The 15,711-nt window shown below is 41.0% G+C and overlaps 1 protein-coding gene across 2 annotated transcripts; it reads right to left on the bottom strand.

Moving 5' to 3' along the window:
• Nucleotides 1-978: 978 nt before the first annotated feature.
• On the bottom strand, nt 979-6,287 carry LOC109468570 (tetratricopeptide repeat protein 28-like). 2 transcript variants are annotated; one of them, XM_019766844.1, is made up of 5 exons: nt 6,281-6,287; nt 4,703-4,809; nt 3,801-4,277; nt 3,761-3,767; nt 979-2,518 (listed from the first exon to the last, which is right to left on the bottom strand). In XM_019766844.1, exons 2-5 carry the CDS (start codon nt 4,806-4,808, stop codon nt 1,117-1,119), a joined length of 1,992 nt encoding a protein of 663 aa, XP_019622403.1. In that variant the 5' UTR covers nt 4,809; nt 6,281-6,287; the 3' UTR covers nt 979-1,116. The 2 variants fall into 2 exon arrangements, with proteins under 2 accessions (XP_019622403.1, XP_019622402.1); XM_019766843.1 differs by having other exon boundaries at nt 979-4,277.
• Nucleotides 6,288-15,711: the final 9,424 nt, after the last annotated feature.

Below are 15,711 nucleotides of genomic sequence, written 5' to 3'. Positions count from 1 at the left end.
GAGTTGCATGCAACATTGAGATTTTAAATAAAGTAATTCACGAAAAGCACTTTTCTGTGTACTATATTATATTATGCAAATCTTAGTTAAGACAGCACTTAAAATTAAATGCATGAAGTATATGACTTGTTTTAAAGCATATTTAAAAGACATAACTAATACAAATGATGGTTGGCAAGCAAAGTATTCAAATGGCCAGAGATTGGTAAGGAAGACTGAATGACTTTTATTGAAGCGTATGGAAAAGAAGGAACAATTTTGCGTAAGGAATTGTTGGAAGGTACCTACTGTAAATGTCTTCACATTTCCTTGGTCCCTTATACAGTAAGCATACAAAAACTCCACATTTCTCCTTGATTTGACACAAGTTGGCTGAAACATTGCTAACCTTCACTACTTCCTATGTAGGTGGTAGATATTGCTACATGGTGAATATTGGTGACTATTCAACCACATACCATCCTTGCATACAAAGCTGGTCTTCTGATAACAGTAACGCCACCTAGCAAGCTCATTATGTTTTACAGGTCATGACCATTTGAACTTTATGACCATATGCCCATTAGATTTTGAGCCCTTTAGTTACTGTTTCATTAAAAAAATTTTCTTTGATACGTTGAAACTGGAATGTTTTTCCTTGTTTTTACAGAAAGCTAGAGGTTTTCATGGCAAATAAAAGATTTGTAATTATTATCTCTGCCATTGCTTGTGGTGTTATACATGTACCTCTGACACATTTGCAAAGAATGCTGTATGACTGCACTACTAGAGTAAATACAATTTATGTATTTTACATGACTTTCCATACGGTTTTACCTGACTGCTGAGTTTGTCAGTTTCAAACCTAAACAAGTCGCTTGAAGATAAAGTTAGTTAGTTCTAAAAAATATATACGGCAATCATGGATCGTATAATATTTGATACAAACCAAATATGACAGCAAAAGTATGCTCAGCATTAAAATAGCTTCATATGTTTCCGTTTGTAAACAAACAAAATCATCATACATGTACTTCACGATCATTTTTAGCAAAATGTTTTAAACTGCTTTCTGTGTAGCTATTGAACAATTTATGGGACATAAAACGTACTTCAGGAGAGTGGCAATGTCAGTCTTCAAGTCTCTTCAATCATCTGTTTCATACGTGTTAACTGAGCATAATAAGAGGCGGCCTTTCTGTGATCACCAAGCTTCCACCAGGCAACAGACAGATTGTGAAGTGATTGCATGATGTCAGGATGTGCGATACCCTCACCATAGATAGTCTGCCTCATCTCTAGTGACTGTTCAAAGTAGCTAACGGCCTTTCTGTAATAACCTGAGTCTCCCCAGGAGGAGCCCAAGTTGTTAAGTGACGAGGCGATGTCAAGATGTGCGATGCCTTCACCATAGATAATACGTCTCATCTCTAGTGCCTGTTCAAAGTAGCTGACGGCCTTTCTGTAATAACCTAACTTTCCCCAGGCGGAGCCCAACTTGTTGAGTGACTTGGCGATGTGAGGATGTGCGATGCCCTCACCATAGATAATACGTCTAATCTCTAGTGCCTGTTCATGATAGCTGAGGGCCTTTCCGTGATCACCAAGGTGACTCCAGGCGGTACCCAAGCTGTTAAGTGACGAGGCGATATGAGGATGTGTGATGCCCTCACCATAGATACTCCGCAACATCTCTAGCGCCTGTTCATGATAGCTGAGGGCCTTTCTGTAATCGCCAAGGTCACTCCAGGCGGTACCCAAGTTGTTAAGTGACATGGCGATGTCAGGATGTGCGATGCCCTCACCATAGACACTCCGGCTCATCTCTAGCGCCTGTTCATAATAGCTGAGGGCCTTTCTGTAATCACCAAGGTGACTCCAGGCCAGACCCAAGTTGTTATTAAGTGACATGGCGATGTCAGGATGTGCGATGCCCTTACCATAGATACCCCGCCACATCTCTAGTGCCTGTTTATGATAGCTGACGGCCTTTCTGTGATCACCACGATCACTCCAGGCGGCACCCAAGTTGTTAAGTAACTTGGCGATGTTAGGATGTGCGTTGCCCTCACCATAGATACCCCGCCACATCTCTAGTGCCTGTTCATGATAGCTGGCGGCCTTTCTGTGATCACCAAGTTCCCACCAGGCGTTACCCAAGTTGTTAAGTGACCCGGCGATGTCAGGATGTGCGTTGCCCTCACCATAGATACTACGCCACATCTCTAATGACTGTTCATGATAGCTGACGGCCTTTCTGTGATCACCAAGTTTCCTCCAGGCGTTACCCAAGTTGTTAAGTGACCCGGCAATGTCAGGATGTGCGTTGCCCTCACCATAGATACTACGCCACATCTCTAGCGCCTGTTCATGATAGCTGGCGGCCTTTCTGTAATCACCAAGGTGACTCCAGGCGTTACCCAAGTTGTTAAGTGACGAGGTGATGTCAGGATGTGCGATGCCCTCACCATAGATACTCTGCATCATCTTTAGTGCCTGTTCATGAAAGCTGACGGCCTTTCTGTGATCACCAAGGTCCCTACAGGCAATACCCAGGCTGTTGAGTGAGTCAGCTATATCACGGTGTGCAGTGGTCTCACTATAGATACTTCGCCACATTTGTAGTGACTTTTTATGGTGTTTGACAGCATTTTTTGTGTCACCAATGTTCTGCAAGGCGTTTCCCAACTTATTAAGTAACCCGGCTATTTCGGGATGGATTTCAACCGTTCTGTGTTTTGATTGTTCTTGATGGAGTGCCTGTTCAATGCATGCCTTTGATTGGTTGTAGTCGCATAGACTTTCGTATACATCTGCTTGCAGTATGAAAGAGTTGTCGAATAGAGTTGAGGGCTCTTCTACTGGTTGACGGTTGCTAAGTTGTGGAACAGAGTACTTCAAAGGTGTTGCTGTATAGTAGTATCTCATGATCTGTTTTACATTGGAGAAGTGAAAAATCCTTTTTGCTTTTTCCTCGATGTCATCGTTGGTTGACATTGACGATAAGACTGACATGTTTTCCACCTGACCACGGTTGTTCATGTAAGTTCGCAACCTTAGTTCTGCTGAGATGCTGACCAGCACCATTAAGTGATGTGCGTTTGTATCACTAATGGCATCCTTTTTGTACATTTTCTGAATAGTCTCCCAGATTGTGGTCGGCTGTATGTCACAGAGCAGAGCCCAACAAGATACAGCAAGGCTTGAAAAGCGATAAATTTCTTTCTTTACATTCAGCATTCGGGCAGTCGGATCCTGCATTTCAAAAGTCTTTGTATTTTCCATCAGCATAGTGTTTGCTAGTAGCCTGGCAATTTTACTTCCATTTTTCTTCAAGTGCCGATTCCATGCAATTGTGTATTTGTCGACCAAGCCTTGTTCTCCAGTAATTAATGATACATTTCCCAAGACAGTCGCTAGGTGGTAGCCTTTCTTAAGATGTAGCTTAACGTCATTCTTGAGAAATTTTGCCATGTGACTTGGTGTGCGAATAAGGAGACATGTTTTACCTCTGCCTAGTGGGGTCTTACATGCAAGTGGCATGGCTCCATCGAACGAAAAACCACGTGGCGTTACAGAGTCGTAGAACCAGTTATCCAGCTTGTTTTCTGACTCGAAGTCATTGAGAGACTTGATCGCCATGGCCGGGAGAATGGTTTCCCCTAGATTGATCACTTTCAGATGGAGGTAATGTGTGAGGTTGCAAAAGTATTTTAGACTGTTTTCTGTTTCCCTCCGTATCAATATAGCAAACTCCAGATCAGAGTATGGCGTTACTAACCCTGTGGCTTGTGAACCCAGGCCTATCATAGCGTACTTACAGGGAGGGGGCCCCATTACCCTTATACACTCATCTACAAGGCCAGCTATGAATGTTCTTCGCTGATGAACAATAGTGTCAAACAGGGCTTTGTTTGCGTACACTCTCTTCTTCTCTACCTCCCTTATCTTTGGGTCGTTGTCATCTACATGTAGCCTATAGGGATCTACTAGTTGCTCAATTCTTTTGATCTCTTCTTTCACATAGCTGCGACATAACATTAACATATATTTGTTTTTCTCTATGTCATCGAGGGGTACCATTTGTTCGATACTCAGGACGTTTCTAACAAATGATTGTGTTATTCCCTGGATTGTGTGTTTGATGCCCTCTTTGTCTTCTGTCTTAGCTCTCACCAGTGCTGCGTTACTGAGTGCTGCAGCCTTGGTGAAGTCACCTCCGTCTTTTGACTTCTCTCCTCTCTTCAGGTAGACATCGCTTAGCTTGCAAAGGGGCTCTGTCTCTTTCCAGCACTCACCTGTATTAGATTTTTATATATCAAACGACATTTAATTGATGGTGATCTGGTTTGTAATTTGTCCTCTTGATGGTTGTCTGGTTTGTTATTTGTCCTCTTAAAGTTTTTTAGTTGGACGTTAGTAAAGTGGATGGTGTACAAACCCAAACCTTTGTACAGTTTTTTATGCCTAACCCCCGGTCCCCAGCTCAGAAGTTAATCACAGGACACTAACCTAACAGAAATGAAGTTTGTATATTTGTGACATATACAGTGAACACTTGCCTTTAAACGATCTATGCAAGTTACATACTATATCCAGTAATTGCTAAAAAAAAACTCGTTAGCCTGTAAAGCTATTTTTTCGATTGCTAGCGCTCCTTTGCAAATTAGTAGACATAATATATGATACAAAAGCCCACAATCTTGTATTTCATATTAATTACCTTTCGCATGAACAGCCTTGAGCGCAGCTGCAAAGTTCCGTTCTGCCGTGTCCAGGTCTCCTGTCTGCAGGGCCCTGCAGCCCTCCTGTAGGGGTTCGTCGTACATACTGTAGGGAAGCAGTCGCAATAGCAGTTATGTAGTTATCCCGGGATACTTCATCTTTAACCCATACAAGTATAGTGAGATTCAAGTTATGCTCCTGATAAACTGTGTAAATCATTCTTTATTCAATGAACAAGAAATAAACAAGAACTCCAGGTCATGCCAGCCAGTAACGACCGAGCATGCAGGACAACATTAACAATAACAGCGACTATGACAAACACAGATGACATTTAAATTGACCAAACTTAGTAACAAGAGGTTTAAAATCTGGGATTAACTATATATCAATTGAACATTATTTTTAAAAAAAAGCGTCTGTATTACTGTAGTAATTATTTCAATAAAACAATAGCATTACAAGGAGTATATTGCACGATTTGTGTTGTTTGGCTTATTGCACTGTATAGGTCAGCGGCTATTGCCCGACATGAATTACTGATATTGCACGGCGTGTACAAGGTAAAACTATAATCACAGAACATCTACATCCCAACACGGTTCATCTAACTTTGTCCATACTAACACACAAACCTGTTCGTGTCTTTCTGCGTCTTTTCTCTACCGACATAACGCAGAGTGCCTCTTTCTCCGACTTCCATCGAGTTCTGCGGAGATCCAACACATTGAAACCAGTTTATAAGTGTAATGGAGCACGCGTACGAGATTTTCCCATTTCTTGATCGTGAACTATTTATCTGCATATATATTTGATGCGATGTAACAATGATGTCAAAATTTTAAAAAGTAAAACTGGGGTGGCTGGAGTGCTTTGCTCTAAAATCAAGCCTTGAAGTCGCATCAAACTTAAGGTTATCAGAAAGCATTGCGATTGGTCTCAAGTTTGACCGAAGGGAGACAGAGAGAGAGACAGAGAGACAGAGAATTTTTCGAGCATTCAAATTGTACTTTTTAACGTAACAGCCTTGAGCACATGATGCAATCCAGTTTGTGTACACGTACTGGAGTCACTTGTGGGTCATCAACCTCGGTAAAGTTGGACTTCGTTCTCTTAATCGTGAACAAGCAACGCTGATTGGAAAAAAATAACCACGTGACAATGGTCACGCGCTAGTCAGGGGAATTATTACGGTCATTCTTTTGGACATTTCAAACACAGCCGATTGCGATAAGTAAACTAAGTAACGCTCAAGTATGCGACTTACGCATAGTTTGGTAGTAGAGAAACAATCTGTTTCAAACTGTTCACCTCAGAAACTATCATTTCAACATCAAAGTGTCTTTTCTTTCGCAACCTATAGTTGTGGTATAACGTAAGTTATGGCCTTATTATTTATTAACAGTCCATATTTGCAGTGTTACGTTTTTGTTACACTTACACAGATCAAGGTATCTGGCCAGCCCTACCAAACCAGTGCAATATTGTCGGATCTTTGTTGAAAGGAAAGGGGCATTGCTTGTAACAGTGGCAACATTTTATCGTCTTTGGCCACAGAAAGAACTAACGGTCTCACCTCGGGACTGGCACCAGGGAAAGAGGAAGTCCCCAGGTGAACCCGCAACTTTATATCATGTAGGGGTGTGTGGGAAGGGGGGTTTCCATGAGTCTGGACTATTCCATTGGCGGGTTGCGGTAGGAAAGAGAACAATAAACATGTCATTTTTGTTAGATTTCTATTTGGGGTCAGGGTTCCACGAGATTGGCACACCTTTGTTACATAAACAAGATTAGCAGCAGATGCAATGGGTTTACTCTTAGACTATTGGATTTATACTTTACTGTGGTAAGTGTATTAAAAAAATAATGAGTGTTGTGCTCGCATGTCTATCGTTCAAGAAAGTGTTTTCAATCCCTCAACGGAAAGTAGGACTCATAAATGTCTTCATACTATCAAAGTTGCCCTAGGGAATCGGATATAAGGTCTCAAAGCATGTTTTAACATGTTTTAACATTACTAACAATATTTCACTATCTAAAAATAGTGAAATACATGTATTGTTATTAATGTTCTGTAGCTAACAGTCATATCAGGCGCAAAAACAGACGCATAATGCTGGAGACTGGATCCCGGATCCTCGTATCTGCTTGGAGATTGCAGATAAGGGCTCCAAGCAGATGTTGGGGTGATTGTTTTCTGAGTGACGGCCGAGCTTCTGTGACAGTCTCTTACCCCATATAACCAGATGGACAATGAGTAAAAGGACAAGGCTGTTATAATAAAACGGAAGATGTGCACAGATGCCCTTACCCAACATGATTAAGCTCAAAAAGTGATGTGTACATGTAACTGTTATATGTAGGGGGCGCTTCGACGGACAGACATAGCGCCTGAAAATCGGTTCTTTTTATGCCAGTGCGTGTCAGAAATGTTATTCTATTATATAAAACGTATGTATAAAGGTGCCTGGACTTATCTGGGGAAGCTTTCACTGACTTTAAACCTGACTTTGCTTAGCGCCGAGACGCGGGCCGTCATTGGTCGTCATAATTAGATTACCAGCTTCACAATAATTAGACCGGGCCATTTTGTAGCCTCTACCAGGCTTCGGGAGACGGCTGAAAAGAGTAGAAATTGGCCAAATAGAGATAACAATTAACATGCAGAGGGAGTTGGCCCGCTAGATACCGGTAGTACATTTTGCCGCACCCGACTGTAGTATCAAGCGGACCAACTTCCTCGGCATGTTATCTCTCTATTTGGCCAATGTCTACTCTATGCAGCTGCCTCCCGAAGCCTGGTAGAGGCTACCGTTTTGCACACCTGTGGAGAAAGTAGTTTGGCACATGGTCCTTTTAAAATGGCGCTTTCGTACGACGGGAATATTCTGTGCTGATTTTTTGGGCAAATTTTTGGAGACTTTTTGGAGTTTTCGTCGGTAGAATGTTTTTACAAAGTGTGCAGCAGAATGTTTGGGAGCTGTCGCTGAGAATTTGTGCCGTTTTGGTGATGTTTTGAAGAGAAAATGCGGATTTCCTGATCTGGCGAATTTTGAAGAAGAGAACAAAATGGCGAGACAGTCGGGGAGAGTAGCGTGGCATGGAGACGACTTCGCTTATTGTTACAGGTAAACCAACAAATTGTTTGGCTGACATTATTCCCTATATTCTTCCCAACTATAGTACAAACGTGTCAAGTTATTTTCCGTAAGAAATTACATATTTCTGTATTAGAGAGCGACCGTTCCTAATTTAAGACACGCTTTAAAAAAAAGCCTATGAATTTGCCCCGTTTTCAACAACATTTTCAATGTGCGGTGCGCTTGGAGAGTATTTAAAAAAAACCGACAGCAGGGGAAAAATAAATCATATTTTAATAGGAAATACTAGTGCCGCTGTCATGGACCAGACATTTTTCAATCTGTCGCGTTGCCGAATTTTGCGGCCGCCACATGCTTCATTATGCCGCGGTATGGTAGGGAATTTTGTGCGGTTAGTTCGTAAACGTATCGGCTTTTAATCTTATTTTCTGAGCCAAGGGCTTTGGTTTACAAACAAAGTAAATCGGAAAATTAGCGTTGTTTTACACGACTTCAAACGCTAGCGGGGCGCCCGATGTTCTCTCGGTGGCGTCGTGCGAAATGGTCAGAATTTTGTTTACTACCCGATTATCGCCGATTCTCTAAGTTTTTAGAGACAATGCCGACGGCAAAATGGACGCTACTCAGCCCCGAAATCAGGAAATTTTCACGAATTTTAGCGAAATTATCTGGAATAAAGTGGCGTTTAAAATGTTGTTGTTGCCCATGTTTAATGTCTATTTCTCCGCTAAACATAGTCTCAGGGTGCCATTCTCAACTAGGTGCTTTGTTACCTCCATGAAAAATGGAAGTATTGTTTTTGTCGTGTCTGTGTGTCTGTGTGTGTGTGTATTTCCGCAACTTTGTGGTCAACATAACTTGAGAACGCCATTATGGATTGTGATGATATTTGGTATGTTGGTAAGTCTTGAAAATCCAAAGGTCAAGGTCAAATATGGGCCTCCTTTTGTATCTTTTGTCCTGAACATGCTATGGTCTTGATTTTTTAGTGAAAGGTAGCTTATTATGTCACGAAAAAGTTTGGTCTCCCTAGCAGCTTGTTCTGGAACTGCAGGTTAGTTTCTGGTAAAATCTTCTAAAGCCAAGAAGTCAAGATAGGAACAACGTATTTTCATAATTTTGTGTGTAGGTAGCTTAGAGAGAGTTGTACTTAATCAAATACAAATAATGCAAATGAGTACTTAATTTGCATAATTAAGGAGAAAATTCTATAATTATTGTGTTTTATATAATATTACTTTTATACATGTAATCTATTTAACCTGTCGCAGGCGGAACATCAACAGATACCAATTATGCAAATGTGACCTAATTTGCATAATTAATGTGGAAATCATGTGACTCATTATTGGTGAATGATGGGAATTTTATACCTTGTGACGTGTAAGTTACTTGAAGGTTAACACCACTATGCATATATTATGTTAATTTTGGGGCCATTTGCATAATTAATGTGGACATGCTGAAATAAAGTTTGACAAAGGAGAGGAATTTCATACGAAAAATAGTCATTTGAATTCAGAAAACTTATTAATCAACATAGATTATGCTAATTACGACCTTATTTTCATAGTCAATGAGACAAATAAAAACAATTTGCAAAAACTCAAATATTTCATGGAGGTATGAAGTCTCCGAATTCTTGTTGTTTGTTGCAATAAGTTTGTTGTGCACCGTTTAGTTTTGCAAGAAAGGACTCGTGTTGGTACGTTGATGAAGGTTAGACATCCAGGTAAACGATACTCGTAAGAAAATTCAAACTCTACTACTGGATCAGTTACGGATTTTTATTTCCGGACGTTTCGAGTGACATCCATCGGCACCAACTTCAAACCCTATTCTACCCTAAGACAGAACCTGGTTCACCCCAAAGACCGCGTACAGAAAGGCATCAAGTCAGAGGTAATCTACAGACTCAAATGCGAGTAACCTAACTGCAATGACACCTACATCGGGGAAACCAGCCAACCTCTGAAGGAGAGATACAAACAACACTGCAGGGCTACAGCAAGCGGCTACTCTTCTGCCATCTACCATCACACCAAACACAACCAGGGACACTGTTTCAAGCTAGAGGCAACAGACATCCTCGACCGTGAACCACGATGGTACGAGCGCGGCGTGAAGGAGGCCATCTATGCGCGCATCTACAACCCCACCCTGAACAGGAAGGGGGGACTGCGCATAGAACTCTCAAGCACATGAGATCCCGCACTGCCACAGCCCAAGGGACAGTAACTTTTCCTATGGTAATTTCTTACCATAGGAACCTTCCTTACATGACAAAGACTCTTACGGTTGTTGAACAGGTTCTTCTAGTTCTAATCATCGATATCTGTATATTGAGTGAACCGTTCTTTTACATGATAAAGCTTCTTACGGACCTTGTTGTTTAACCGGTTTTTCTAGTTACTTGTATATAAGAGTGAATCGGTTCTCTGTTCATTTGTGACGCTGAAGAAGAGTGATGGATGTCACTCGAAACGTCCGGAAATAAAAATCCGTAACTGATCCAGTAGTAGAGTTTGAATTTTCTTACGAGACTCGTGTTGGTGTTAATTTTTTCCTTAGGTAGCAGGGCTCGAAATTCATTTTTGGAAATAGGTGCGCTGGTGCATCCAACCTGAAAAACCGGATGCACATAAAAAATTGGGTGCACCATACAAGATAAAATAAGTAGATAGAACGTCAGCAAAAAACTAATTATGTTGTATTTCTTAAGAAAATTGTTATAACAATGATTTCATTATTTTTTTCTACACTTAGGCCACAGCAAGTAAATTTCATGGATGACATCCTCAGCAGATTTCAAATCTAATGCGATAGGGCAAAAAACAAGGCTGGCTAAAAAAAAACAAGATTCCTACATTTTCAAATTTTTTCCAATTCTTGATTTACATATCAACATTACAGGCATACATTATATAATTATAATGTTGCCTGAATTGCATTGGTATTGGCATTTTACATTATAAACCTTGTTAGGCAAGAAATGATACCTGATACTGTGGTAGCCTGGCCTGGCCGGTACCTGGTTTTCCGTAAACCCTGTTGTTCCTTTGTGTTAATCCTCAGAATATGTATAAGACTTGATGAAATATAGATCTTGTTGATATACAGGCTTCAATGTACTATATACTATATATACATGTACTAAAATACATCAATCCCTCGCTTTTCCATAGGTGTACTGTTGTGTCAAACAAGCTGCAATACTTAATACATGCTGCTATACATAATACATGGAACTGATGGTAAGTTCAGCACAAAGGACAGCTCCACACTAAGGCCGCACAACACAGTATTTATGGGCGAACCCCTCAAAAGTAGTCCGGGCACAAAGTAGTGCTGCACAATACTAGAAAAAGGTGCAGAGATTGTTCTGTTCATGGCATCGAGATGGAACCTGTGGTAAATGTTAGAGAAATACGTCAGTTTTGAGACTGTAAAAGTGTAATTATGGTGCGTGTTCAGTCGGCGTAGGTTTGCGCTTGGATACTTGTCCCGCCTTGTACTCAGTGCGTCGGCTGCAATTCCATGACCTTTGCAGTGGAGACTGGGAACGAAAATGGCGACTGCCTTGGCGGCGTGTTGTGCGTGAATTCTCTCCAACGTTTGAGGTAAATTTTCGGCTTTTTGCCCGCAAATCATCCGTCTTCAGTGTACAGTATATCGTCTTCTCAGTTGACGTTTCCAGGTCGGAAGTGTGTCGTTCTTTGAGGGTAGAAATACGTATTTCCTGGCGCTAGCGGGCGGAGTTTTGACACTGGAAACGAAAACTTATGTAACTTCTGGCGACTGCAAATTATGGCGGCGTGGTGCTGGAAAAGACGCGTTCTTGCGTGGTAAGGCAACAAATAAATATTTAGCTCCTTGAATGTACGTATTTGTACTAACAACAAACCTGTAGCAACAGACCCGTTATATTTCGTTATTTTAACTGGTATATTCCGTAGAAATGTGCGTTTTGTGGAACGATATGTCGCACCAAGGAGCTTTCATCTCCTTGTTCGCACACATTTTTTGTGGCCCATTTTGTACTCGAGTATTTTCAATAGGGAGGTTGTTTTCATAACTATCGTGGTTTTGGGAACACTGAATACTAGTATATTACTTTAGACTTAGAAAGAGACTTTTAGTGTCATCGATCCTCAGGGTGTAGATGTATACCGCGTCTCCAAGCAGATGTAGCGTGCGAACCAGGATGTTGTAGAAGAGATCTAGATGTGTGTTCGCAATGACGCAGGTGAACTCTCGCTCAACGATGAGGACAAGATGAAGGCTTGGGTCGAACACTACAGCAGACTCCTGAATGTGGAATTTGAGTGGCCGAAGGATGGACTCACAGTGGCAGCCCCTGTAGTAGGGCCTCCCCCGCCAGTTACCACTGAGATGATCAGCTCTGCACTCAGCAAGATGAGGTGTGGAAAGACAGTGTAGTTAGGTGGCTGCTGGCTGATGCTGTAGTGAGGACTCCTGTCTGAACCTGACATTCAAGACAGATTGGACCAGACCAGATGATTTGAAGACCCAAGAGGAATATCAGGTGAGAAAAATTCCAATTCTTCATTTTAACTACAGCTATTTGTTGTTATTTGAGACAAGTGTATAACTTCTAATGTCTGTATAGTTAGGTAGCTGCTGACTGATGCAGTAGTAGGGACTCCTGTCTGAACCTGACAAGACAGATTGGACCAGATGATTTGAAGACCCAAGAGGAATATCAGGTGAGAAAAAAAAAACCTAATTCTGCATTTTACCTGCAGCAGCTATTTGGTGTTATTTGAAACAAGTGTGTAACTTTTAATGTCTGTATAGTTAGGTGGCTGCTGACCGATGCAGTAGTGATGACTTCAGTGTAAACCTGACAAGAGAAGATTGGACCAGACCAGGTGATTTGAAGACCTCAGATTACTATAATCAGGTGAGAAAAATCTGAATTGTGCATTTTACCTACAGCTATTTGTTGTTATTTGAGACCAGTGTGTAACATCTAATGTCTGTACAGTTAGGTGGCTGCTGACTGATGCAGTAGTGAAGACTCCTGTCTGAACCTGACAAGAGTTGGAGATTGGACCAGACTAGATGATTTGAAGATACAAGAGGAATACTAGTATCAGGTGAGAAAAATCTGAATTGTGCATTTTACTTACGCACAGCTATTTCGTGTTATTTGAGACCATTGTGTAACGTCTAATGTCTGTATACTTAGGTGTCTGCTGACTGATGCTTTAGTGGGGACTCCTGTCTGAACCTGACAAGAGTTGGAGATTGGACCGGACTACTATGATGATCTGATGATTTGAAGACACAAGAGGAATATCAGGTGAGAAAAATCGCAATTCTGCATTTTACCTGCAGCTATTGGGTGTTATTTGAGACCATTGTGTAACGTCTAATGTCTGTATACTAGTAGTTAGGTGGCTGCTGACTGATGCTTCAGTGGGGACTCCTGTCTGAACCTGACAAGAGTTGGAGATTGGACCGGACTACTATGATGATCTGATGATTTGAAGACACAAGAGGAATATCAGGTGAGAAAAATCGCAATTCTGCATTTTACCTGCAGCTATTTGGTGTTATTTGAGACAAGTGTGTAACTTGTAATGTCTGTATACTATTAGTTAGGTGGCTGCTGACTGATGCAGTAGGGAGGACTACTGTCTGAACCTGACAAGACAGATTGGACCAGACCAGATGAGTTGAAGACTTCAGATGACTATCAGGTGAGAAAAATCCTAATTCTGCATTTTAACCACAGCTATTTGTTGTTATTTGAGACAAGTGTGTAACATCTAATGTTAGGTGGCTGCTGACTGATGCAGTAGTGGTGTCTGGACCTGACAAGAGAAGATTGGACCAGATCGGGTGATTTTGAGATACAAGAGCAAGATGAAAACAACAACATCCACAGGTGAGACAACGCTTTAGAAGATCTGTTTGACTCTAGCAGTCTTCCCTTACTTGTACATCTTACACTTTATAGAAATAACACACAGCTAGCAAAACATATTTTTACATTAATTTTGTAGGTGCTGCTTTACTTGAATGAATGCTTATCTTTGAGTACGTATCAACATTTCTAGGAAGAGGCAAAGTAAAAGGTCACATACAACATTTCATCTTTTTTACCTGGTAGCTAGTTGACCATTCATACCCGGCATCAGATGTTCTTTTATATTTAGGTGTGTCAGCAGTCCTAGATGTTCCTGTCCAAACCAGGCCAGATGAGGGGTCAACAAACCAGCTTCAAAACCTTCACAGACGCAGCTGACTTGAAGTTAAGAAGACAGACACAGTGAAGAGTCTGTACAGGTGAGACAATGCTTTACAACTTAATCTTTTTTATTGTGTTATGAACCGAGAAACGAAACATACTACTTTCATTGCTGTGAAGATATAGTTTAATTTCAGGATTTTATCATGGTCACTCCAAGTAGAAACTTTTCTGAGGCATCACACTAATTATTCATTATATTAGTTAGGTGTGTCCTGATGTTCCTGTCCTGACTGGGAGAAACCTGTGATGATGGTGACTTCTGTCCACACCAGACCAGATGAGAAAACTTGAAAAAGAGTTCATCTGTCCATGCAGGTGAGACAATATTTTATGACTTTCATGAATTTTTTCTTTCCTCTGGTTGAATTAAGAGCTGTGACACAACATGATACCAGTAACACAAAAGTTCTCTCACCTAGAGCGTTCGACCTATTGAGTTTTGATCTGTACTTAGTCACTTATTGCCTTGTTTTTGTGTCATTTTTTATCAGGTATGTCCTGAGGGTCAGCAGTAGTCTTGATGTTCCTGTCCTGACTGTGAGAAACCTGTGATGACGGGCGACTTCTGTCCAGACCTCTGCAAAACAGTTGACCTCAAGACACAGAGTGAAGAGTTTGTACAGGTGAGACAATTCACAATTCACTTGCTATATTTGTCGGAGGCATTTCACAATTGTCAGGCATACTAGATAACACTTTCTAGAGCCTAGGATTTTGTACATGTGTTGAAGAAAATTGATCATTCAATTGTGCTAATTCTATCACTATCTTTAGTGGTCATTCAGTGTTGTGATTCAACATTAACAAATCCTTTTATATCGGTAGGTGTATCTCGAGGGTCAGCTGTCCTGACTGGGAGAAACCTGTTTGTATCATGGCCGAGTTCTATCCAAACCTGACCAGTTGACTTGAAGACTGGAATGAAGGACGAGACTTTGACTAGTAAAGCAGTGAGAGAAGACACAGGCTTGGGTGGTTGTGAGTATAGTTTATTTGTGTAACACAACCAAGTACACACACTTGCACACATGCATACATTTCTATCCTTACCCTCCAACTCTGCTTTGCACAGTTTCCTTTCCCAACACTTGTAACTTGTGACTTTTTCTGTCAAACTTCCATGGTGGTTAAATTTCGGCCTTGTTTGTTCTGACATAAAAATTTGTACCAAACTGCATATTTCAGTTGCGGTAATTTACAGAAAACCGTCAGGCCATGAAAATTTACCTATTAGGTACCTCATATGAGAAAGAAATCCATTTTTTTGCATTATATAAACCACTTTCGGGAAAGTATACCTATTCCGTCATTGAGTGTTGATATGTAGCAAAGCTTTTGCAACTTAAAACTTGTAAGATTACAATCAAGGAGCATCCAACTTGTTGATGGATCAAAATGACTGTAATGGTTTCCCAACTTCCCAAAATTTGAGTATTGTAGGGTTGCTAATTGACGAAATTCTTGCATCCGACTACTTTGAAATGTTTCACAGCCCAAATTGCCTCAAGTAACCTGATACTTTTCTAAAAGTGCCTCGCCACAGAAAAGAATACCAGACCACCACGCTCATTTCTTGTTAACACCTTCTCACTTAACTTTCTCAATTTGAAATGCTTCACTCTATCA

The sequence above is a fragment of the Branchiostoma belcheri genome, unplaced genomic scaffold (genome assembly GCF_001625305.1).
Source record: "Branchiostoma belcheri isolate BF01 breed outbred unplaced genomic scaffold, Haploidv18h27 scaffold2, whole genome shotgun sequence".
NCBI classification, from domain to species: domain Eukaryota; kingdom Metazoa; phylum Chordata; class Leptocardii; order Amphioxiformes; family Branchiostomatidae; genus Branchiostoma; species Branchiostoma belcheri.
The sequence above is the reverse complement of the archived record's forward strand: the minus strand, read 5'-3'. Positions and strand labels throughout refer to the sequence as shown.